Here is a 26,847-nt window from a genome sequence, read left to right on the forward strand (position 1 = left end):
GCGGAGACTTCTGCCGTCGATCAGGGTATTGTGCACAATATTCATTAAGTGTTTTCCTCTTGCGCCCCATTTTCAAATCAAACTAGTAACTGTCACCGTATACACCTATAATAGCAAACGCTTACTTACACCTTAATCTGCTAATTTCAAAGTAGTCGCTTTGAATGACAGGCTACAGCTGGCAAATGAAAGTGCACAGTCGGTCTGATGATTGTCATTTAAACGAATGAGAGCATTAGAGCGCTACTTCAGCCAACGGGATTATTATTATTATTTATTTCTTAGCAGACGCCCTTATCCAGGGCAATTGTTTTAAGACATCACATTATTTTTACATACAGTTACATTATTTTTTTTACCTACAATTACCCATTTATACAGCTGGGTTTTTACTGGAGCAATCTAGGTAAAGTACCTTGCTCAAGGGTACAGCAGCAATGTCCCACACCTGGGATTGAACCCACGACCCTCCGGTCAAGAGTCCAGAGCCCTAACCACTACTCCACACTGCTGCCCTCAGGACAGGATGAAATGGCTGACGGTGAAACTACACTAGCCTATTAAGGAACCACTGATTTGACTGACAGCGACCCCTAGCCATTCAGAGCGGAACGGAGACATGACAGACAACAAGTATAAAAACTACACAGACGAGATGATTTCTTAAATTATTTTTGGTAAAAAAAAAAAATAGTGAGTGGTTTTACCGACGTTTATCCTATATAAATTTATTTCAGTCACTCATTTTTTGGGAATTCAACGTTTAACGAGCTTTACAGATTACAATCGAAAAGTAGCAAGCCTAGTTATGTATTATTTTGTTTCTCTAGTTTAGGTCTAGATTGTATGAAATGGGTGTCTAGTGACATTAGGGGTTAAATATAGTCTTGTCTGAACTAACACCGTCATAACCCCACCGATAGATCTGTAGCCAAAAACGTTTCCTATGTAGCATAGTGATTATTATAGGAGTCAATGAAATGAACGAAATACAGCAAAATCCTACATTCTGTATACTGATACTATGCAATACATGTGCTAATAAAAAAAATAAAAAAATAAACTAATGGCAGGTATAAGAGTAACAACTTTTCTGTTTGGAGTACTTGAGTTGTATGGGACTGCTCGTGCACCCTGACCCAGTTATCCAGTAGGATTCTGGGAAGGAGAAGCCCGAGCCATCTGAGCATGACAGAATACAACACCCTGAAGTGTGCGGAAAGCGCTGACAATTGTGACAACCATAAACGGTATAGGATACCAAAACAATTTTTTATTTTAAGACATGCATACTCAATTAGGGTACATTTCAACGATTCTCATGAGACTTTTGCACAGGCTTGAAACAAAAATTTAGTTCAGAAAAAGGACAGCAGAGGGGGGTGGAGGTTACCTGTGTCCGCCTCCAGCTCCTTATGCTCGTCAGTCAGTGGGTTGTCATGGAGAGTCAGGTAGATCTCGATGGCAGTCCTGGCAGCCTTGAAGTAGAAAGGGTGCCTGCGCAGCACATCCTCCAGCTTCAGCAGGTCCACATACGAGCGCAGAGTCATCTTCCGCATGCAGTACGTGTGGAAGTCAAACTGGTCGTCTGTGATCTCCACAAAATGCTGAAAGGAGAAATAAATAAATAAATAAAAACTAAGTTAGTTCAACTCTTTCAGCACTACCGAGTAACCTCATAGAAAGCAACCTTAAAAGGGGTCCTATGCTGAAAGATAACAATGGTACAATCCATTCTCAAAATAGCACTGAAATGAGTTGAAAAAGCAGCAGGCACTAGGCAATCGTTTCCCACGGCAGTTAATATTTCTAGATCAGACATGTTTAAAAGATGTTATCTTTGCATAATTGGAGAGGGGAGGCGGGGCTATTTTTGGTTCTGGCAGTCCAGATATAACCGTCACAGGGCATAATCTCTTAACTGCCATCTGCTTTTAATGCTTTGTGCATTGATGTTATAAAAGCTCATTCAAAAGGATTTAGATTGTTCTGGGATTATCGGTTCTTTACAAATCAATGATATTTAAAAGAGCAGTGATTTCCCTCCAGCCCAACGGAGAACAAACATGAAAATAATTCATCCAGATGTAGAACACTATGGTATATGTTGTAATACTAAAATAAATGTATAAAATTCAAGACAAACATTTCAAATGAGATATTTAGTAAGCAAGGGTTCTGATTAAACTAAAACGAAACAAAACCCCCATCCCCATTCTTCAATACCTTCAATCGTCCGAGACAGACTTAGTCAAAACATTTGTCATTGAATTTGAAAAGTAGTATTACTACATAACTTAAATAAGCAATATTAAATTTGATAACTTTTATATACTTGTTTTCTTTTTTTTTTGCAATTCTATTGTGTGTGTAAAAAAAAAAAAATTAAAAAAAAAAAGCATTTTTAGATATGGGCCTAAAAAGGTACAGCCATTCTAATTTTCGCCGCAAATTATCCAAAAAAGTGTCAGTTTTAGGAAATGGACAACTTACTCTTTCAATCTCGTGGCACTTCTTCAGTGCGTCCCCGTACTTGTTCATGGACTTGTAGGCCAGCGCACACTCTGTCTGGAACCACATGCACTGCATCTCGTTGAGATTCTCCACTGCTGAGGCACCTTCCTAGAGAGAGGAGACACAAGACCCGTGTGAGAAAACACGCTTTACAAGGGCTTAGGCTCTCTAGTTTAATATTCCTTATGCACATCATGGTCAAACGAACACCAGAATTTCAATGGAAATGACTCACCCTGGTAAACTTGGAGCACATCTCCTCAGCCTCCTTGATCATGTTGGCCTTCAGCATGTACTTGGCGCACTTGGAGTTGATGAACCTGTCGGCTGTGTCCAGGGCCTGGGCCTCGTCCATCCACTTCACTGCCTCCTTGATGTTGCCAGCATGCTGTGGACAGGGAGAGACACACAGGCACAGTGGTACACCAGCAGAAAAACACAGACGAGATTATCAAACAAGCAGTCATGCCTTTAAGCCACTGTACCGTAACTGAATTTTAACTGATACTCTGGGCATGCTACAGAGGGAACAGTTTAACCTATTATGCAGTCTGCTAGTTTTCAGTTTTGTATTACCATGTATCTAGATAGCAATACCAAAAAACAAACAAACAAACAAACAAACAATAAAAAAACATGCTATATGGTGTTGGCTGTCCTAGCTCACTCAGAATATAGAATGACTGGGCAGATATTTGTTCCCCTCTGTCATGGTGGTTGCCAAAACTGGTACAACATTCAATGTGCAACACATGCACATTCCTGGGTTTGAGGGCAGTGTAAGGGTCAATATAGGATATAGGTTGTACAGTACATTCAAGTACATTTTATAAACCAGTTTTTATTGAAGGCCTGAAAATCTGCTTTGCAATCACAGAAGTCCTGTTAATTAACAGGCAATTAAACTGAATTATGAATTTCTGCAGAACTTTTTGTTTTTGTTAAATGAAGTTTTCCATGAGGGACTGTTGGTCACATACTTGCCCCTGGCATCTGATAATGGAGGCCATAAGGAAACAAGCTGGCTGTGACTGCATCAGCGCTCAGAGAATATCACAGACATTTGCAGAGCTTTTTTCAGATGTTATAGTAATAAAATAATGACTTGGATCGCATTATTGAGGCGTTTGGTGATAAAACGAGTGATCAGGAGATGATTGATCGGTATGTATGACTATTATTATTATTATTATTATTATTATTATTATTTATTTCTTAGCATATGTGAAAGCTATAGCGAACGAAAGGGTGAGGCAGGGCTGGAGATGCCTAGTGAGTGCTTTGTTGATATGCAGGGCCTTTTAAACCCGTTTGACTGTGGAAAAAAAACACTTAAACAGCGTGTCTAAAATTAACTGCGCGTGTGAAAATAAATTGGACCTGACGCGCCTGACATGCACTTAATAAATGGACTGCAAAGGGTTAATGCTATATTGAACCTCCCTGCCCTGACAGTACTGGAAGTTTGAACTCAGACACACAGTCAGGGCTATGGTGCAAAACCAAATCTACGCATTTACCTTGTATATTTTGGCTTTGACAAGGAACAGTTCTATGAGAGTGGGTGTACTTTCAATAGCAGCATTGATGTATTCTAGTGCCAAGGACTGCTGGCTGATCTGATCAAAATGTTGGGCCAAGAAGTACTGGACCCAAAGCAGAGTGGTAGGGGGCTCTTTACCGTCATCTGTGAAATGAAGACAACAGAACTGTGACTGGTTTCCTAAACAATGTCAAAACATTACAATAACACCAACACACACTCCAACATAAAAACCATGTAGAACATGGAAGGCATTAGCCAAAACGTATCTACTCAAAATTAATCTTACAGAATTCTGCGATTCAAACTGGAAATATACAAACATTGTACGTTTCTTAAAACTCTCACTTACCATTTGGATTAAACATTCGGCAGTTATTTAAACTAGTTTCGTAACCAACTACCAATTCCTCTATTATCGATACCTGTAAACCAAAAAAAAATAAAATGAATACATTTAGCAAATTTATATAAAATGCATATTACAATCAGGTTAAAATGAACTATCATGTGTATTATTTTAACATTCTAATATTCATCATCTATGAACAAGATATGAACTAAGCAAACTTAAGATGCGCACATAATGTGTGGAATAGTGGTTAGGGCTCTGGACTCTTGACCAGAGGGTTGTTGGTTCAATCCCAGGTGGGGGACACTGCTGCTGTACCCTTGAGCAAGGTACTTTACCTAGATTGCTCCAGTAAAAACCCAACTGTATAAATGCGTAATTGTATGTAAAAATGTGATATCTTGTAACAATTGTAAGTCGCCCTGGATAAGGGAATCTGCTAAGAAATAAATAATAATAATAATAATAATAACAACACATTAGCTATTAGTGCCATCTATTTCCTATAGGTAACACACAGACTTAGGATTTTCTGTAACTCAGTTACACTATTACAGGGCATTACACTTGTGCCTTGCTTTCATAAATTCAGTAAACTTCATAAGCAACCCTTAGTTAAAAATGCATATAGGTAAGGGTCTACTTAAATTGCAGTAAATTGACGTGTTTTTCACAGGTAGGTTATGGAATAAAATTAGGATTTTGCAGACATTTCACGGACCTGTTTAAACATTAAATAAACCCAAGTAGATAATATTTCAGAGCACTATAAAAGCATAAAAATAGTGGTACTTGCTTCCTTACTAAAACAGAGTGCTGTCATTTGTTAAAGGCAAGCATGCAACATCCCCCAGCAGTTGCTGCCGTCTGGTGTGGACAGCAGGTAAGCAGCAGCAGGTTGTTTGAACCGAGGCTGCTGTGCTTGATTGTACCTGTAGTATTTAACTTGGCTACAACCAACAGGAATACTTTTTGTCTGTGCTGACTTTGAAGTTTGTTTTCTGAAAGCTGTTTGTTTTATGTTCTGTTCAGCAGCCACTGTAGTAGCCTTTTGTTTAATGTGTGATTCTGAAGCTAAATAGCAATCGATTGTATTTTCTCCAAAGCCACATTACAAGATGTGCAAAACAACGACCTCCTTCTGCATGTACAGTTTCTTGGGAAATGTCTTGACACGATCCTCAGCCGAAATATACTTTGCTTTTTTTGCTTTGTCATCCATTTTTGGTATTTTTACTTCCAAAGCTGAAAACCAGATTTTTAGCAACCTAAATCAAAACAGTGGAGCACTGACTGTCCCACCCTCAGTACAGGTCACAGAAAAGCCAGTACAGACGCACTAATAGTCTTATTAAAGCATTGTTGTCATTTGAACAGTAAACAAGTAAGTTAACCACTTTGGACTATTTTTTTTTAAATGTTATTTATCTAAGGATGTTTTTTTTTTTTTTTGCCTAAGTGCAATGCACACAGGACGGCGAAGGAATACAAAAAAAAGCCTGTCTACAGAAGTTAGATACGTAGTTTGCATCGCTTGCATTTGCAGTAGTTCATTTAAACAAGGTTTCTTTTTTTTTTTTCCCCTCTCCGTACTAGTCTGGTATGCATTGGCCCCTAAAAGAGGTGAATTTCACGATGACCCCTCAATTTCCGCGAAATCGCGATTTAGGTAGACCCCTACATATAGGACAGACACTGTCTTATCCCTAATGCACAGCTTGTAATTGTACACACTTACCTTCTCTTTGTCATGGTACAAGGACTTCAACGTTGTAAAAACAGGAGGGCAACCTTTGCTGAAGTTCAATCTTAAATATTTATCCAAGCATTCCCTAAATTTTTCACCTAACCAAAAATAAATATAAAAATTACAGTGATCAAGAGCAACAGAAACCACTGAATTTACTTTTGTTCAAGTTTTAGTCAAAATGGACATACTGTAGGTCTTTATGGTGAACTGGCTTTGTGTACAACTCGCTGTGACAAAGTTAAATATCAACCTGATCTTAGTTATGTTATGTCACTAAACTGGTGTTTTCAATGCATATTTGTTCTTTATTCTTCCCAACAAACATCAGTGCTTTATCAACACATTTCTGAAACTAAATAAGCAGAAGGAAGATCCTGAAAGCCTTTTACATCAATTACATTCTATGTTGTTGCAGCATTCAGACTTTCCAAGTCCCTTATTCAATGACAGGATCTGTAGGGAATAGGGGTTATAGGGGCCTGTACTTGGATGCTGTGCTTTGTGCAAACAAAGGACAATGGCCTGTCTATAGTCAGACATGGAGCATTCACTCACAGCCCCCTGAACTCCTATCAAGCAGAGAGGACAAACAGATTCAAACCCAAGCCTCCAGAGTTGTGAGCATGGTAGGCTAGTGAATGAGCTTGCTGTGTCACCGGGCCTTCTGCTTCTCATTCACACTACACTACCTCATACTTGTATGTTGGAAGAGACAAATGTTAATATTAGTTTACCAGATAAAAAGTTTAGTGGCAGTCTCCTAGGCACCAGTCCTTTAGGATATTTAACCCAAGCTTCTTCGTAGATTTTTTGCTTCTCTTCCACATTAGCTAAAAAATAAAAATGAAGTCAAGCACACAAATGTTATGACAGACAGACAGACAGACAGACAGATAGATAAACCTCTGGTTCCTAATACTTAACAAGGACTTTCTGGGGAATGAGTTTTGTCCCTTGGAGAAGAATCTTCAAAACCAAATGCTCTTCTCATGCAACGAGTACTCATTAAGGCCACTAATACTCTGTAAGCAATTATCTTCAGAGCCAGGTGGCTCTTTAATCTCTTAATGCCCTATTAGCTACATCTTTCCCATCTATCTTAAGTTTAGCATGCTTTAAAAACAGAATGAAAACAAAGTTTTACAGTCTAAGGATTCCAAGTTCTACAGTCAAAGGATTCCAAGCCCTCTTTCCTACATTATCCCTACTCAGTACAGAATTAGCACTGGCAGCTGTTTTTCTTCATTGAATATCACCTGGTTCTTCATATGCATTTTATACTTTGATTGGGTACATGATAGGGATGGTTATTTCTGTATATTTTAATGATCGTATACACTTCCTAAACAATTACACTATTATACTTTATATCAACGCACCACTGGCTAAAAATAATGCTTACATAGAGTAATACCAAACTTCAATATGTCAGCAGCAATAGTGGTACCATTTGACACAGCTTCAATAAGTAGCTCTTTAACAGGAGGTAACAGTATAACACAAATGCAAGAAGCCCAACTTTTGCATAATTTCCAAACAGCAATTGAAGGCAACATAAGATAGATTACAGTGGATCAATTTTGTCTTCATTAGACAACTATAAAATATAAATAAATGTTAACATTAAGCAACACATCATTAAATATGGTGCATACCTCCTGGCCTTGGCCTGCTGCATGAAGTATTTTAAATAATGTAGCACAGGGTACAGTAAATCATTGAATGGCATGAACTAAAAGTGATCATTGTAATGGAACACATTAAGTACAAAACTTGCTTTGTTGATTTTATTATTAATTTAACCGTCCTTAAAACAGCATTGATACTCTGTATTTTTAGCAATCATTTCAGTTATTGGGTTGATTACACTATGTAACACAATTTTTGTTCCTGGGTAGTAAGTGCTATTTCCTAATTGCTTATGCCTCAAAAGTATAGAAAATGGCTATTATTCCCCACAAACTTTGCTTTTGTGACCAGGACAGTGATATTTTGAAATTTACCTATTTCCAATGAGAAAACGGGCAAATTTGTGTCTTTTCGTTCACATAAAGTCAGAAAAAAACAACATATGAATCCAAATTAACATGTATTTATACTAAAGTAATACAAAAATGACTACAAAAGATTTAGAAGTGAGTAGTTTTTCGAGATTTACGATTATACTGTAAATCACTTTCACGAATCAGCCCCCAAATGTAGTCTCCCATCATGTTCTTGTTATACTGTCCTTCAATGACAGCTCATCCAGGAGCCTCAAAGCCGTGCTGCTCAATAATGGTAACAAGTACCTGTCTCTTCCCCTGGCTCACTCGGTGCACCTCAAAGAGGATTACAACAGCATCAAGACCTTGCTGGACGCCATGAAGTATGATGAATACGGCTGGGACCCCCGGAAGGTGCTGATGCCACCACTACACATCAAATTGGGCCTTATGAAACAATTTGTCAGAGCTCTAGATAATGAGTCGGCAGCCTTCAAGTACCTTCAAGACTTCTTCCCTAAGCTGTCTGAGGCAAAGGTCAAAGCCGGTGTCTTCGTCGGACCACAGATAAAGAAGATCCTGGAGTGCAATGAATTCCCCAAGAAGCTCACTAGTAAGGAGAAAGCGGCTTGGAACAGCTTTGTTGCAGTGGTTCGGGGCTTCCTGGGCAATCACAAGGCTGAAAACTATGTGGAGCTGGTTGAGACTCTGGTGAAGAACTACGGCACAATGGACAGTAGGATGTCCCTCAAAGTCCATATCCTTGATGCTCATCTTGATAAATTCAAGGAGAACATGGGAGCGTACTCGGAGGAGCAAGGCGAGCGCTTCCACCAGGATATACTGGACTTTGAACGCCGCTACCAAGGACAGTATAATGAGAACATGATGGGAGACTACATTTGGGGGCTGATTCGTGAAAGTGATTTACAGTATAATCGTAAATCTCGAAAAACTACTCACATCTAAATCTTTTGTAGTCATTTTTGTATTACTTTAGTATAAATACATGTTAATTTGGATTCATATGTTGTTTTTTTCTGACTTTATGTGAACGAAAAGACACAAATTTGCCCGTTTTCTCATTGGAAATAGGTCAATTTCAAAATATCACTGTCCTGGTCACAAAAGCAAAGTTTGTGGGGAATAATAGCCATTTTCTATACTTCTGAGGCATAAGCAATTGGGAAATAACACTTACTACACAGTGTTATTCGCTCCTTTGTGGAGTGCAATGGTTCACTGTGATTTACCGTGGCTTGCAGCTGGGCCTCTAGACTGATGGTAGATGGATACATGCATATATATCGTAGGTGGTTTAACATTGTTTCTATGCTGTTCATGTAGCTCAGTCTTGTATTGCAGAGTGTGTCATTTGGTAAAATGTCTCCAACTCCATGTTCCATTTGGTGTCAGCTGGCTTATTAATATTAACCACAGCTTATAAATAATTAAATCTGCATTGCAAGATATATATGTTTTGTTAAATACCTCTTTGTAGTCTTGTATTAAATTGAATACATAAATATGGTTTTAATATGTGCAATGGTGCATTTCAACCACCTACAGCACTGGTTTCACCCTGCACTTTTAAGAACACTAGTTTAAATGTCAGGAGTGGAGTAATTTAGAGCCATAGATAGAAATAATGATTTAACGTCAAAAGGGGAAAGTCGTAAATGAATAGCGTCAGACTTTGAAACCGAGTCACAAGTCGTCCTGTATTTCTACAAACAGTAGATTTTTTTTTTATTTTAGAATATACTGTTCAAATCTTTACTTGACTAAATTGATGCACAGTATGGTGACCTACTACTGCACAGACGCGAGATGGTTAAGCAGGGGGAGAGTACTGCAACGATTCAGAGATCTTCTTAGAATCTAGAAAAGAACACTGACAACAACTTGGTGAAAAAGCTGTGGCTATTAGAGCTAGCTTTTCTGACTGACCTGACGGCAAAACTGAACTAAATAAAACACAGAACTTCAGGGAACTAAATTAAGGTCAGTGAAAATACACCTCTCTCTTGGAAAAAATTCTGGCAGAATTTGAAAGATGTTTCACTGATTTCAAACAGCTGGAGCCAGTCGCCACGTTCATATCCTTTGCATTCATGACAGTTGATGTTGGTGAAATTGAATTGCAGAAAAAAATGGGGTCACTGTTCAATCTTGACAAGGTGGATCTTAAATGAAACAACCATTAAAAATGACATCCTGGGCTCCCGAGTGGCGCATCCAGTAAAAGCACTCACTAGAGTGCAGGATGCGCTCTATAGCCTGGACGTCGCGAGTTCGAGTCCAGGCTATTCCACAGCCGACCGTGGACGGGAGCTCTCTTCTACAGTTACATGAATCATTTTTTGATTGCAGCTTATAGGTAGATCACAAGACTTTGGGTAAATCTAAGGTAGCTCCTCATCAGGAAAAGGTTGGGGACCCTTGGATTATACGATTAGTAATTTTCTAAACTATTAACAATCTTACCTAATAAACATTTACACGTGCCCATCCCTTGTACATGAAGATATTTAAAAGTTGTAGTTGCTCCTTGGTATGAAATAACTTACTGGTTTGTTTTCTTTCATCTACAGGTTAGGTGAATCTGTTCATACTGATTAAAGCAACCTGATCTGTAGCAGCTCGTTCAGACCCCTGTACCCTTGGGTAGAGCTGAAAGTCCTGCGATTTGAAGCTCATACCTGGTTTGAGGGCTTTCTCCAGGCCATGGTAGTAGGACCAGTTCTCGGGGTTTCTCTCCTGTAGTCTCTGGTACACTAAAGTAGCCTCCTCCATTCTGTCCAGCTTAAGCAGCACCTCACCTACAACACACAAGAGAAACAACCGATCTTACAACTCACTATTCATTTCATTTTTCGGTGCTTAATATGAGCTATTTGAGTTTTATGGAAATCTTTTTCGGGGCTTTTGCTTTTTATATACGGTATGAAATTATTGTTTTCAGCTACTTCCCAAAATGCTTGGCGGTTTTTTTCTGTCACAGTAGTAGTAGTAGTAGTAATTCGACAGCAGTTGCACACTTGGTTGTACCTTCTTTCCTTTGCTGTCTTCTGGGGTTTTTGTATGTCTAGGCATTTTTTTTTTAACATTTCACCACAATTTGCAATTCTGTTCTAAATTCTCACTAACTAATATAGCTTTAAATCCTGCAAATAAGCCTTCTGTAATTGTAACCATTTTAAATCTCGCAAACGGAGTCTCCAATAGAAATGTAGAATTTGCTACCGCTCAGTAGTTGGGTGGGTTTAAAGTATTAAAAAAGTATTTCGAATGACAGATACAAGTCAGGAAGCCCAACTGCACAGAACGGTAGTTTGTTTTTGTAGTAGTTTTTGTTTTTAAATAGGAAAGGGATGAAGTCAACGTGAATGGAGTAACCATTTCCTGTGTTTCAGTGTTTATAGGTTATACACGATGACTTCATTTTTTTGTGTATCGAGGGTGTTTTAATCGGTTAAAACCGAAAATCAGAAGCCCCAATTATAAATAGGGCTTCTGTTTTTGGTTTATACGTATAGTTTTTTCGGGGCTTTCGCTTTTTATATTCTGTATGAAAATATTGTTTTCAGTTACTTTAGGTTTTTTTTTCCCCCGTCATATGTATAGTAACGAGACAGTACACTGACACACTGTCAGTACTTGCTGTCTTCCACAATTAAATCCTTATGGTCACGGGTATATTCTGGGATTTTTGTGTGGTTATGCATTTTTTTATATTTCTCCACAATTTGCAATTCTGTTTTAAATTCCACGAGCGTGTAAATACTACATATCGAACTGGAATATAGCTTTAAAATCTCGCGAGCAAGAACAATCCTCTGTTCCTTGTAATCTCGTTTTAAATCTCACAAGCAAGTTACAATCCTCCAACAGAAATGTCGGAATCTTTGCTGCCACTCAGTAGTTGAGATGGGTTAAAGTATTCAGAACGAATCAATGCAAGATACAAAAATCAGGAAGGAGAGACATTGCCCGACTGCACAAAGTTTTTTTGCAGGTTAGTTATTTTTTCACAGGGAAAGGGGTCAAGTCAATGTGAACTGAGGAACCATTTCCAATGTTTTTCCAGTGTTTATTGGATAGAACAGTTCCCATTTCTTTTTTTTTGTATTGGGGATGCGTTATCCGTTAAAACCAAAAATCAGAAGCCTTAGAATGAATAAATACTGTATTCCTTCGAATTTACGACACCCTCTGATTTAAGGACAGCCCAAATTTCCCATGCTCAATTTGAGGAAAAAAAACCCCATCAAAATATGCATATAAGAAAATGATGTTTGGAGGCCATCTGCAGTCACACAGAGCGCTACAGTTACGCACCGCTTCTCCTGTCCAGTCGTGATTACTCGCACCTGTTTTTTTTCCCTTTTTGTGAACTGTGGTATTGCTTGGCATGTAAAAAAATACAGGAGTCTGATCAGCATTTCCAATCTGTCCAAGCTGGTACTGTTTGTTAGAACGGAGCTTAATAACAAAACACTAATTGTAAAAGCTTCTCTTCGAATTCAGGAAGCTAAAGATGCTTCTTTGAACATGGCTGCCTGTATGTTATGGATGATTCGAGATTGGGTAGTGACGTCTTTGTTAGTATTTTCTCAGCCAGTCAGCCACGTTGCTGTGTAGTCGGGCAGTCACATCTTTTGTTGGCGATTTTAATACACGCATCACTATACCTGAATTTAAGAAGCGCCCCATTTGAGAAGAAAATTGGTTTTAAATGTTTCTTAAATTTGAAGGAATACAGCAGGTGAAAACAGAAGAGAGGCCATATATTTAGTATATTTGTTTGAGTGCTGCACTAAACCCTCCCCAGCACTGTTATGTGTTTGATTTTGACCTGCTGCTGTTCATGTCAGTAGAACAGACCCCAATACCTTTAGTTTCCTCCACCGCCAGCTTGTCGCAGATCTGCTTCTCGTAGGTGGTGAGGTGCTCCATTGCTTCTTTGTACAGGCCTGCCTCTCTGAGGACTTGGTTCTGGTACAGCAGCAGCTCACTGTATTCATAATCTACTTTTTCAGGTGAAGTCTGCAACACACAACATTATTCACAACACTTAAAGAGTTGTTGAAACACCAAAGCCACTTCAAAAGTTTGTACTTATTATATTCCCCAAAAAACATTTTTTTAAAAAAAGAACATGTTTTTTATGCTAATGCATGTCTTCAATCTGCAATTTACTACTTTATGCATTTTTGCTTTGCTATTGTTTTAGAGTGTAACTTGGTAATTGAGTTTATTTTGGCTTTTAACTTTGCGAAGCGATACAGGTATGAAAAGCTATCTCAACCTAGATACTGTAGAATGTATATTGTGTCTAGTTAATTAATGTTCAACATAATACTTTATAATATTTGTTTATATATAAACAGAGTAAACTAATTGTAGCAACTCATATAGAAATAATATGTACAAATACAGCAGATTGAAAACAGATTTAGCTTCTGGAAATCTTCCAAATTATTTGCCTTGTTACAATTCAGATGGGACTTCAAGCAAAGAATCTTTGTAGTCCTACCCTGATCAAATTATTCTTTAAAATGTATGCTGAACTTAATTTTAAATTAGACATCTGTTTTGTGGAGTTACTCCATGCAGCATTTTGTCAACTACAAAACTGAGAACAGTTTGTAATTGGCTTTTAAGCATTAATTGCTTTCTGTTCAGACAACTTGGGCGTCATCCAGTCTTTCCTATCACCTCTCTGCTGATAGAATTTAAAGAGGATTTAAAACCCAAATACTGAAGATGAGAAATGCTGAGCTGCAGTGTTTGAAGAACACACAAAAGCATTTGAAACAGTTGATAATTCTCTTACCTCACTGCATCGGCTGGCTGGTTTGAATACCATTTTGCAAAAAATTACTTCCTTCAGTTTAAGTGTCCCGTTCTTATTATTGAAGAAAAAATATATACTGTTTCATTTTGAACACAAAAACAAATTTCACATGCTAATTTGGTATATCTATATGTACATTTACACTGGACGCACACAGAGATCGCTACGCGGTGTATTCAAAAAAAAAAAAAAAAAAGTTACGTTGGTGTGAAATGACCTTTAACACTAGAAATATAATTTTCTCCAGTCGTGTAACACATATGGGGCTGTCTGTTCGTGTACCTTTCTGTCCGTATGTATTAAATATTCTCACAAAGCATGAAACACGGGAGTGCAGAAACAGCTGAAGCTGGCAACCCCGCCGAGAGCCACAAGAGACACCAATGCCAGGTTGGCAAGTGCAATAAAAATAAAACTTCGGACAGCTGTGCCCTGTGCAGAAAGGTGGTGTGGAGAAGCACATTATCTGTGTTGATTGTGAACAGCCTTAGACTCAAGGTAAAGAAATAGCCTTTTGTCGCTTTACAGAAGCTGTGCGCTTCTGTAAAGTGTTTTTTTCTAAGTTTATTTATCTACGTTCAGTTGCTTTTGCTCATCTGATAATAAACTGATTGCTGTTGAAAAGTTAAAAATGTATTGTTATTGTTTCAGTTTTATAAATATGTATGTTGTAAACCAATGTCTGTTCAGATGTTTATTTACATTTTCTTGTTTTGTAAAATAAATATTCATATTATATATATATATATATATATATATATATATATATATATATGACGTGCTCAAATTTGTTGGTACCCCTCCACAAAAAACGAAGAATGCACAATTTTCTCTGAAATAACTTGAAACTGACAAAAGTAATTGGCATCAACCATTGTTTATTCCATATTTAATAGAAATCAGACTTTGCTTTTGATTTTTTATTCAACATAATATTGTAAATAAGAAAACAAATGAAAATGGCATGGACAAAAATGATGGGACCGCTAACCTAATATTTTGTTGTACAACCTTTAGAGGCAATCACTGCAATCAAACGTTTTCTGTAGCTCTCAATGAGACTTCTGCACCTGTTAACAGGTAGTTTGGCCCACTCTTCCTGAGCAAACTGCTCCAGCTGTCTCAGGTTTGATGGGTGCCTTCTCCAGACTGCAAGTTTCAGCTCTTTCCATAGATGTTCGATAGGATTCAGATCAGGACTCTTAGAAGGCCACTTCAGAATAGTCCAATGTTTTGTTCTTATCCATTCTTGGGTGCTTTTAGCTGTGTGTTTTGGGTCATTATCCTGTTGGAGGACCCATGACCTGCGACTGAGACAGAGCTTTCTGACACTGGGCAGTACGTTTCACTCCAGAATGCCTTGATAGTCTTGAGATTTCATTGTGCCCTGCACAGATTCAAGGCACCCTGTGCCAGGCGCAGCAAAGCAGCCCCAAAACATAACCGAGCCTCCTCCATGTTTCACTGTAGGTATGGTGTTCTTTTCATTGAAAGCTTCATTTTTTTGTCTTTGAACATAGAGCTGATGTGACTTGCCAAAAAGCTCTAGTTTTGACTCATCTGTCCAAAGGACATTCTCCCAGAAGGATTGTGGCTTGTCAATATGCATTTTAGCATATTCCAGTCTGGCTTTTTTATGTTTTTCTGTCAAAAGTGGAGACCTCCTGGGTCTTCTTCCATGGAGCCCACTTTCGCTCAAAAAGCGACGGTTGGTGCGATCAGAAACTGACGTACCTTCACCTTGGAGTTCAGCTTGTATCTCTTTGGCAGTTATCCTTGGTTCTTTTTCTACCATTCGCACTATCCTTCTGTTCAATCTGGGGTCGATTTTCCTCTTGCGGCCGCGCCCAGGGAGGTTGGCTACAGTTCCATGGACCTTAAACTTCTTAATAATATTTGAAACTGTTGTCACAGGAACATCAAGCTGCTTGGAGATGGTCTTGTAGCCTTTACCTTTACCATGCTTGTCTATTATTTTCTTTCTGATCTCCTCAGACAACTCTCTCCTTTGCTTTCTCTGGTCCATGTTCAGTGTGGTGCACACGATGATACCAAACAGCACAGTGACTACTTTTCTCCATTTAAATAGGCTAAATGACTGATTACAAGATTGGAGACGTGTGATACTAATTAAAGAAACTAATTAGTTTGAAATATCACTATAATCCAATTATTTATGATCTTTTCTAAGGGGTACCAACAAATGTGTCCAGGCCATTTTAGAATATCTTTGTAGAATAAGCAACAATTCATCTCTTTTCACAGCTTCTTTGCTTTATTCTATGACATACCAAAGGCATGCAAGTATACATGATAAAATAGCTTTTAATTTCATCACTTTTCAGGAGGAATGAAGCATTATTTCAATGAGCTGCAAGGGTACCAAGAAATTTGAGCACGTCTGTATATACACACTACCGGTCAAAAGTTTTAGATCACCCCCATTTTTCCAGTTTTTATTGAAATTTAAGCAGTTCAAGTCCAGTGAATAACCTGAAATGGTACAAAGGCAAGCGGTAAACCGCCAGAGGTTAAAAAAAAAAGTTTATGTTACCAAAAACTGAAAAATAATGTACATTTCAGAGTTATACAAAAAGGCCTTTTTCAGGAAACAAGTAATGGGTTAACAACTTACAGCTGTTCTGCAGCAATACAAGTAAATTAAGCCTTGAAAGTTGATGCTAACAATTCCTACAGGTGTCCCAACTTTTGTTGATTACTTACAAACCCTCTGTCTGTATAAAAGCAGTGTTGGAACAGACTGTGTTACTACACCCTCTTAAGCATTATTTGGACAGTATTGTACTGCAGGAAGTAGTATATTGCTCTCATAGTGGTGAGAAAAAGGCAATTACCAAAGGAAGACAGACAGACCATTGGTGGAATGACCTTCCTACAGATGTCAGGACTGCCCAGTCCCTGACCACATTCCGGCACCTCCTTAAGACTCACCTCTTCAGACAACACCTGTAGAACTCCTCTGTTTTTCCCCTGGGACACTTATCACACTTCCTTAAATGCGCTTTATTTGCTCTTATCTGCCCCCTATTTTACTGCATTTAATCCTGTACTTCAGAGTACTGTAATCTGCCAAGTGTTTAATCTGTAGTATTTTGTATTTAATCATATCCTGATGTAACTATCACTGTTATCTGCTGTAATATTGAATTGTATTTTGTCACACTTGTACTTGCTTGAACCAAAGTCATTGTATTTATCTTGCTCTTAATTGTATTAGTACTTGTACTGTAACACTTGAAATGTATTTGCTTACAATTGTAAGTCGCCCTGGATAAGGACATCTGCTAAGAAATAAATAATAATAATAATAAATAATAATAATAATAATAATAATAATAATAATAATAATAATAATAATAATAATAAATATATGAAGTACTTACAGGAATGACAAACAAGCAAGGGTATTTATGCACTACATTGCTGGAGGTAGAAAGAAGACAGCAAAAATAAAGGGTGCAAAAGTTCCAGTCAGTGATGTCAGATGGTTCAACCAATAGCACCGTCATAGACGAGGAGCTAGTATATGTATGATTCTGCCAGAAAGGGCTGTGCAGTGTGTGTGCATGCATGCAGTCTGTGGAGAGGGCAGATGCCCAACACATCTCAGAAGCTTTAGCTTCACTCATGAGGCAGATTGTTTCAGACTCTGTTGAGACTGCTCATAAATGTTTTTGCATTTTCTTTTGTCGTTGTCGGTGGCTAGTGCATGGAAAGGTTAATTCCAAGCGCTGCTGTCAACAACACTGTGGCACTAATGGAAACTTCCATAAGACATGAGGCATACAGTTAAAATATCCAGTGAAATACCACTGTTCCAAAAAGCTGCTCCATCATACTGCTCTACTAATGGCATTCTGCGTGTTAAACAATGGACTACACAAACTGAAAGACAGAGATGGGTCAATACTGCTAGAGGAATAAATCAGTAAGATGTGGCTCAGCTTTATTATAGAAGTAGGTACTTTCATAAACAGTAATTCATGGTCACGTAGGAGGTCATGTATTTAGTGTACAACTACAAATTGTTATACGGGTTTAAGCACCTCCAAAAATCACCCCATACAATTAAATGTTTTATGTTCAAATGTGCAGTTACAGTAGACCTGTAAATTAGATAACAATTGGTTTACCTAGAAACTACACCACTAGCATTAGGAAATTCAAACCCAAGACATTGTCAGACACAGTACGAGTTACCTGTTGTGTTTTCCTAAATTCTTCTAAAATTTTTGCAGCCATCTCGTAATCTTCCAACAGGTGATATGCAATTGCATAGCCGATCCATGAGGCCCGCTGGGCAGGTCGCAGCTGAAGCAACTGGTACCTGGTTTCCTGAAAAGAACACATTTTAATAAGGAATAGTCTTAGAACTAGTTCATCATTCAATGGAACTGCCAAACCAGGAAGAACACAGGAGAAGGATGTCTCTACTACTGCAAGGTATATCAAATGTAAAGCACCTAGCACCAGTTACAGTGTGGTACTACAAAAAAACAGTGCGTTAATCTGGTAGCAGCAAATAAACATGGGGCCACTTGATTTTGACAAGCAACATTTGTGATTTGGCACAGAATAGGCCAGATCACACAGATTATATATGGCAAACAATGGGTGGTCGCCCAGTTTATAGGAGACATGGAGATCAATGTCTAAGGTATAAATAACAGCAATACATTTAGAATTGTTTTTCTATTGCGGAAAATTAGGAAAAAAATAGAAGAGGAGAAATGAGGGAGCTAACTGATATAAAAGATTTGGGGCGTAAAATAATCCTTTGGGCCTGCAACATGTTTTTTTTTTTTTTTCTTTTCTTATCCGTCCACTTACCCTATAACCTTCAAGGTCCCTCATTTGAATCTGCAGCAGAGAGAGGTCCCTCAGAATCTGGAGATTGTCTTTGTCCCATTTCAGTGCATTTCTGTAACACTTGATGGCTTCGTCATACTTTTTGTCCGACCTCTGCAGCAAGCCATACACATGCCAACCTGGGAATTCACATTAAGGAATCTACACTTCCCTATGCCCCTCCACGCCAGACAGTTTAACACAAACATATATATATATATATATATACACACACACACACACACACACACACACACACACATATATATATATATATATATATATATATATATATATATATATATATATATATATATTTCCTACAAACAGCTCACGTTACTTCTATTTAACTACAATAAAAAACAAGGTGGAAATTAACATGATTAACATGTCACTTCTATAATAGCCAGGTTTTGTTTACAAGCTCCTGCTGTGAATCATGTAATAAAATCACAAACTGTAACTATGATATTGATGAATTATAAGTAGGGACCTACTTAAATCGCGAAATTGAGGGGTCACCGCGAAATTCACCTCTTAGGGGCCAATGCATACAAACAAGTACGGAGAGGAAAAAAAAAGAACTTGTTTAAATGAACTACTGCACAACGCAAGTGACGCAAACTACGTATCTTCCTTCTGCAGATAGCCCTTTTTTATTCCTTCGCCGTCCTGTGTGCATTGCACTTAAGCAAAAAACAAACAAACAAACAAAAAATGTCCACAAGTAACATTTACAAAATAAATTCTCCAAAGCAGTTCACGTTCTTATTTACTATTCAAATGACAACGTTTTCAGCCTATCAGTGCGTCCTTACTGCTTTTATGTGACCTGTACTGTGCAGGAGGGGGCGGGACAAAGTTGGTGCTGCATTGTTTTGATTTAGGTTGCTAAAATCTAGTTTTTAGCATTGGAGGGAAAATAGCAGAAATGGACGACAAAAAAAGCAAAGTATATTAGGGCTGATGACCGTTTTAAGATATTTCACAAAGAAACTACATACAGACTGAGGTAATTGTTTTCCATATCTTAATGTGTATTTGGAGAAAAAATGATCGATCGCTATTTAGCTTCAGAATCACGCATTAAACAAAAGGCTACCACAGGGGCTGCTGAACAGAACGTAAAATAAACAGCTTTCAGAAACCAAATTGGAAAGTCAGCGCAGACAAGAAGTATTCCTGTCTGCAAGTTAAATCAGTACTAAAACGATCCAGCACAGCCACCTCGCTTCAACCTGCTGCTTACAGTTGGAATTTTAGACCCGAATAGCCACGTCTTCTTTGTTTTGACTCGGTACTAATAAAATAAATGATTGGATGAGACAAATAACATGACAACGAACGTGCTGCATACATTGACTTTATTAAAGTATGCCAGATGCCCTTGTGTAACCGAGTTTTTGTTTTTAATCGATTTCCACATCTGTATAACTTGGCAAAGCTTTGCCTTAACTTCCAACCAATTCAGTGGATGTAGACGTGCAGTCTCAATGTACAGGCAAGTCAACTGCAGGGGGATGCTGCATACTCGCCTTTAACAAAGGCCAGCACTCTGTTTTAGTAAGGAAGCAAGTACCACTATTTTTAGGCTTTATAGTGTTCTGAAATACTGTCTACTTAGGTTTATTTAATGTTTAAACATGTCAGCGAAATCCTAATTTTATTCCACAACATACCCGTGAAAAATACGTAAATTTACCGCGATTTAAGTAGACCCCTAATTATAAGTGAATCATTCTAGTCCTTGGTGTGTATTCATAAACTAGTAAATTTTAACATAAATAAATACTTAGTGAATGTTAGGTTTGATATTCCTGAAACAGTTGATGGTTTCATTAACAAACTTTACTTAATTGATAAAAAGACTTTTAAAAACCACTTTAAAAACAACAACTCAAGCTGAAACTTTGTGAGTTGAGCTCATTGTCAGAGTATTAGCATGGATAGAATATAATGTGGACTTTGAGTGATCACTCTGCTAACAATATTTTATTTATTCTCTACTTGTAATAAAACCCTGCAGATTTTTCTTCCCGTCATTGATCAATTTTATGACAGACATCCCATAGCTTGCCTGGATTTCTAATGTAGGAATCAGGTCACAATAGGTGAGCTGCTGAAATCAGCAAATGTCAGAACTGCATGAAATAGCATAAAACTGACATTTCCATTCCGGTTGGACAGGATCGATTCTCTTTTTTCTTTGAAGCCCCCCCAAACTTCAACCGCTTAACACCGCTTAGTTGGAGGCACCACTAGTTTTTAAAGGGACCGGTGTGCTGGAAATAGTAGAAATACAGATCCAGATGTTAGACTAATTTAACTCCGTTTATCTAAAGTATCAGTAGCAGACGGTAATTAATCTCCTTTATAAAGGATTTGCAGTTCAGTGTCTTATTTTTTTTTAATAAAATACATTGAAGATGAGATACTGCTTCAGTTTGCAGCAAACTACTGTAAATATAACCCCCTAATACAGTATCAGTAATGTGAAAATCTAGGTTCTGAATTATGAGCTGCTGCCAGATTAATTTTTAACTAACACTTCATAAGATATACTGTGTATGTATTATACAGGGTATGCATCCTGAATGGTTCAAATGGAACCCTTTACCAAGTCATCCAAGATCACAGCCTAGCCTAGTCTGCAAATCAATAAATAAATCAATAGTGTAAACAAAAGGTCACTTTTTTTCCCCTGACACACTATCTACGTGTGCAGCACATAAAATGCTGTTGTTGCAAATAAACAAGTCATGTGTTATTTATTTTGCTCTTCAATTCATGCAGTGTGTTTTAGTATTTGATCTAGAAATTGAAGCTGTAATCCTGCAACCAGCTGTACACAGTGACTTGAACCAAACGTTTGGAGCTCGAAGGATACAGACGTGACTTTTGAGGTCGTTGCGCAGGCCTCGTCTCACTAAGTCGTAGGCTTCTTCCTTTTTGCCCAGGCAGTTCAGAGTTAGCCCCTTCATTGCAAGCGTCTCTAAAAAAGGAAACACCTTGAAATGTAATTGTCAAGCCATGATCTCCACAATCTGAGATTACACAATACCAGGTAGGGGTCTTGGTTTTAACCCTTAGCGGTCCATTTATTCAGCGTGTGTCAGGCGCGTCAGGTCCAATTTACTTTCACACGCGCAGTTTTTTAGACGCGCTGTTTAAAAGTATTTTTTTTCACAGTAAAACAGGTTTAAAAGGCACTGCATATCAACAGGACACTCAGTACTGCATCTCCAACCCCACCCCACCCCTTGTTCGCTATATTTTTCAAATGCCTCTTAATAGTACATACCGATAAATCATCTCTTGATCAGTCGTTTTATCACCAAACTCCTCAATAATGCGATCCAAGTCGTTATTTTATTACTATAACATCTTAAAAAAGCTCTGCAAATGTCTGTGATGTTCTTTGAGCGCTGGATGTAGAAGTAGCTATCTTGTTTGTTTATGTCTGTGTTAACTATGTGGTGTTGTGTCTATCTGTATTCATGATATGCCCTTTTTTTTTTCCGAAAATTGTGATGTCGGACCAGGTCCGACATAGGACCGCAAAGGGTTAAAATATTAACCTTTTTTTTTTTTTTTAATACAAAACATGTTAAGATTTATATTTTGGGTTCCACCAATCTAAGAAATGAGACCCATGCCAAACCTGACTTGATTAAAAGTAAACTGTTTTCCCTCAACGTCTGTAGCCCTTCCAACAGGCAATCACTTAAAAAGGGGAGACTTATAAATGTTAGGTTATTATCATAACCCTGGTTTCCTGAAACAGAAATGTAACCATTACCATATGGGTATTTACCTCCTAAAGACCCGTAACCTGAAGATATATCAAAGCTGCTCGTAGAGCCTGTGACAGTCATGGTCCGCCCCCGAGGGCACATAAAGCACTGAGATCACAGATCTCAACGTCATTTTTCCTCATGGTATGCCAAGGCATCTACTGCCAGCGGGTCCCCGCCTTCTATTATGGAGAACCAGAGGGGACAGTGGGTTGATTCCTAGGAGGCAAATGGGCGCAGCAACCTTGAAGGTTAATGGATACATTTTGATTTCAGGGAGCCAGGATTATGATAATAAGCGAACGTTCCCTTTCAAGTACGAAATGTAACTATACTATATGGGTGAGTGTACCCAAGCCGTCACAAGTGCAGTATTGCAGAACGAATGGAATGCTACAAGGCTGAGCCAAGAGGCTGCCTTGTGCGTTACCATACGGAACCCCAGTAACAAGTAGCTAGGGCTACAAAACTGAGGGAGAAACTCCCCTCCTATGCCTGTGTTGTAAGGGTCGACCGAGAAGCACGCCTTAACACTCTTGTTCCAAAACCAGGGTTTTGAGGATCCACAACATTAAGTCTGTAGAACCTAGTAAATTGTAAATGTCCTTGACAGATGCCTCCTGGAATAAAGCCCACAAAAGTTGCCATGCCCCTGGTGGAATGAGTAGCAAGCTTTTCTGGAGAAGGGCAAGTTGTAAGGTTGGAAAAATAAAAATCGATAAATCACAATCATTTTTTGCAGCGATAATTTTGTCACATTGAAAAATTGTTGATAATCATAATTTGCATCAAGTGACCCAATGAAGCAGGAAGCTGCTCTGCATTAAGCAGTAAGCGGCACTGAACTGTCTGTGTGAGGCATAAAGCATGATCTGTGTGAGCACTGCGTACATTGAGAAGTATTAATTTTAAACAATATGCTTTAAACTTTACGTCATGGTTTCATTTTGATAAATTGTACACTGGCAAAGCATTACTGGTTTTCTAACAAACACAAATACAGAACTTTTGATTATTAAACATTCTGACAAAGGATGTGCAAAACTCAGTATGTTCCTAATTAGTTTAAAAAATAAATAAAAAATAAAAAATAAAACTTTAATCTTAATGGCAGGATTGCCACAGAAGTAAAGAAAACAAATTATTCCAGGTAATGTTAGCAATTTTATTTTGTTACATTAATACATTTGGTGGCACTTTTATGAAAGCAAACATTCTCGAATTAACATGAATGTTTAAATAAGAATACATGTATTACTATATACAAATTACAATAGGTGTATTTTTATACTCATGTTTGTTCTGGACACCCACCAGAAATTAAAAAACTCACATACTGTCTTTTTTTTCCTTCTAAACTCAAGACTGGTGGTTGTCATGTTGTTCAAATATAAATTTGATAAAATGACAAGCATTTTAATTTATTTATTCAGATGATAATCACGATTAACATGATAATTTACAGATAATAGCAGTGTTTGCTCCAGGACTTACAGACTGAGGGTCAATGTGGCCCCCTCTCAATTTTAGGGGGACATTTTCTTCAGTGAGGGGGTCAATATGTTTGATTCAGAACCAACCACCATTTCTTATTTTGTTTGTTTTTAAATATGCCAGCAGAGTTTACGGACCTTTTGTTTCTGAATAAAAAAATAAAACTGTAAAGCTGTAGATACAACCAAGGTGTCTACAATACTCACTGTCACTTTTGGGGACAATATTGGGAAATGTGTCACAGTGATGTTGGTGTATCACTGAGTAGAGGATATTAATTGTACCAAATCACATTAGAACAGGGATTTTCAATCTTTTTAAGCTGCGTATCCCTTTCCAAACAATGTAGTCCACTGAGATAGTCATAAAATGAAGACAGAAAAAAGGTCTGTACAATAACATGATGCAACAAAACACACAAGCCTTGGAGTGTGTGATGGACACAATTATAAAAGTTACAGTATTATAAAAGAAAAAATATATATTATATTTAGTTTTGGCTAAAAATAGTCCCTCAGACAGGTTTCTAGTTGTTGGAAACATTATCATTTTATTGTAAGTATTAAATTAATTAAAATCAATGAAGCCTCCGTGCTAGCCTCAAATCACTGAGAAATAACATAGGACTATTCCATGATAGCAAACGGCAATCATGTATTTTTATTGATAATAAAACTACAGAAAAGGCGACAAAGAAAAGTTCACTATCCACGCATCTCTACAGCTGACCTCATTACGAAAACATATTATTGGCATTTTTAAATTCTTGGTGATTAAAACATACAGTACTGATGCTAATTAAAAAACAATAATAAAACGCTTACCTAGTATGTGATGGATGTCCCTGCTTGTTATCACACAAATCACTGGTGACGGCAGGGAAATTGGAGAGAGCTTCAGGTCGCAAGACATTTCTGGCGTTTTTAACCTCCAACGGTATTTCGTCTTGATCGCCCTTTGCTAGTAATGTTCTAGTATTGAGCCATCAATCCATATTTTTTCACTGGATTGAAAGCTAAAAACTCTTAACTCTCACACCAGACGTAACGCACGGCAATACTAGACCGCACGGCAATACTTTGGTTTCTGATTGGCCATACATTCTGTATTTTGAAATGTAGTACTTAAGTTACAATAAACTTTAATAGGGTCATTGAAAAAAATAAATATCGATTTGCAGGCACGAACGCACACAGGAAATAAAATGAGTTAAAGACTAGGCTTTTAGTTTTTTAAAATATGTATTTTTTTTATCCCAGACAGACCAACTATTTATATGACATTTAAACAGGGCTTATTTAAAACATACATATTTAATATGTAAATTAGCCATGTGTGCACTGAACGCTCTGTCACAGCAGTCTGGTGTTAGCGACTAAACGTTTATTACATGATAAAAGTTTGCAATAGATTGGCAAGTGGTACCAAATAAAATGCGTTGTCTGCCATTTCAGAATTTTCTCACATACCCCCAGTTTGAAAACTGCTAGAAGAAACCACATTACTATACAGTTTAATAGTAGTAGTATTTAAATGCCATTGTCCTGACTGGTAAATTCTTACCTTCCAGCTTCCCCTTTATTTTGACAATTTCCATATAAAAAATTGCATTTTTTTGTTAACATTTTTCATTCTTAGCCCCCAAGTAAATATTTGGGACAGTTTTCAAAACAATTGTTGCTTTATTTTTACAACACACGTTGGTGTTGATATGATAAACGCGTATATCTGCTTCAGGTATTGTATTTAATTTTTTTCAAGGTTAAACGATGGCCCGTGTTACACAGAACACTAAAAATAAAATGTCAAATATACAATATATTTCGTTGGTTTTGTGGATTTGCTATATTTAACCTATTTTAATACTGCACATAATGATATAGTTTTGAAAATGTTACTTACCAAAACCGTGACTGCACTGTATTACATAATACTGTAATTTCCTTTATTCCGATTCCAGTGGTGTTTTCTCAGTGCAAGATGTATATGTGCTGTATAAAATCACACACTAGATTATATATATATATATTTTTTTTTTACAAATTTCACATATTTTATAACGTTACCGTAGGCTACTTTTTTTTTTTTTTTTTTTTTAGTCAATGATGCGGTTTTCGTTTCACAAATCTACTGCACACAGTATTTTTAAGCACAAATATAATAGCCTGCATTTCAAAAGTCACTGCCGAAGCTGATTACTTATTCTTCCAGAAGTAATGGTCGGATGTAACAGGGATACAAGGTTATATTTGCGCCGGGCCATGTTGTTAACAAGCTTGATGACGTTGTCGTCCAGGCTTTACTGTGAAGCTGACTGTAACCAGGGAGGGTGTGAGCGCATTCTACTGGACTGGAGAATAAAAGCACAGGAGTTTAATTATGAAAACGCAAGTGTAAACAAACAAGTAAAAAAGATTAGCCTGTTGTCAGACATGTGATGGTAATACAAAATGCATTAATATACTGCGTATTGGTATTGGGTCTGGTCTGGGAAGGGGGACACAGAATTTCAGCGGGACATTTTTTATTTCAGGGGGGAATTGGCACAATGGTGCGGCCTAGCGCGAACACTAATAGGATAATTGAAAATGCCATTATCGTCCAACACTAGCATGTTGGCCAGCTCATAGGCAGTCGTGATCGTGTCTGCTATCCATTTGGATAGCCTCTGCTTTGACAGGTCTTG

At 37.7% G+C, this 26,847-nt stretch overlaps 1 protein-coding gene across 1 annotated transcript in view; it reads right to left on the reverse strand.

Annotated features, from left to right (window-relative positions):
- Positions 1-26,847, reverse strand: part of LOC117420926 (N-alpha-acetyltransferase 15, NatA auxiliary subunit-like) — a 51,285-nt gene that overhangs the window by 11,928 nt on the left and 12,510 nt on the right. Inside the window, exons 3-14 of the mRNA XM_034034688.3 lie at positions 21,761-21,865; positions 18,856-19,013; positions 18,226-18,360; positions 13,040-13,193; positions 10,847-10,966; positions 6,894-6,989; positions 6,148-6,254; positions 4,410-4,482; positions 4,035-4,201; positions 2,750-2,902; positions 2,494-2,622; positions 1,394-1,607 (exon numbers count right to left, since the gene is read on the reverse strand). Of these exons, the coding sequence (XP_033890579.1) occupies positions 1,394-1,607; positions 2,494-2,622; positions 2,750-2,902; positions 4,035-4,201; positions 4,410-4,482; positions 6,148-6,254; positions 6,894-6,989; positions 10,847-10,966; positions 13,040-13,193; positions 18,226-18,360; positions 18,856-19,013; positions 21,761-21,865 (1,611 nt within the window). The remainder of the gene's footprint in view (positions 1-1,393; positions 1,608-2,493; positions 2,623-2,749; positions 2,903-4,034; positions 4,202-4,409; positions 4,483-6,147; positions 6,255-6,893; positions 6,990-10,846; positions 10,967-13,039; positions 13,194-18,225; positions 18,361-18,855; positions 19,014-21,760; positions 21,866-26,847) is intronic.

The sequence above is a fragment of the Acipenser ruthenus genome, chromosome 1 (genome assembly GCF_902713425.1).
Source record: "Acipenser ruthenus chromosome 1, fAciRut3.2 maternal haplotype, whole genome shotgun sequence".
NCBI classification, from domain to species: domain Eukaryota; kingdom Metazoa; phylum Chordata; class Actinopteri; order Acipenseriformes; family Acipenseridae; genus Acipenser; species Acipenser ruthenus.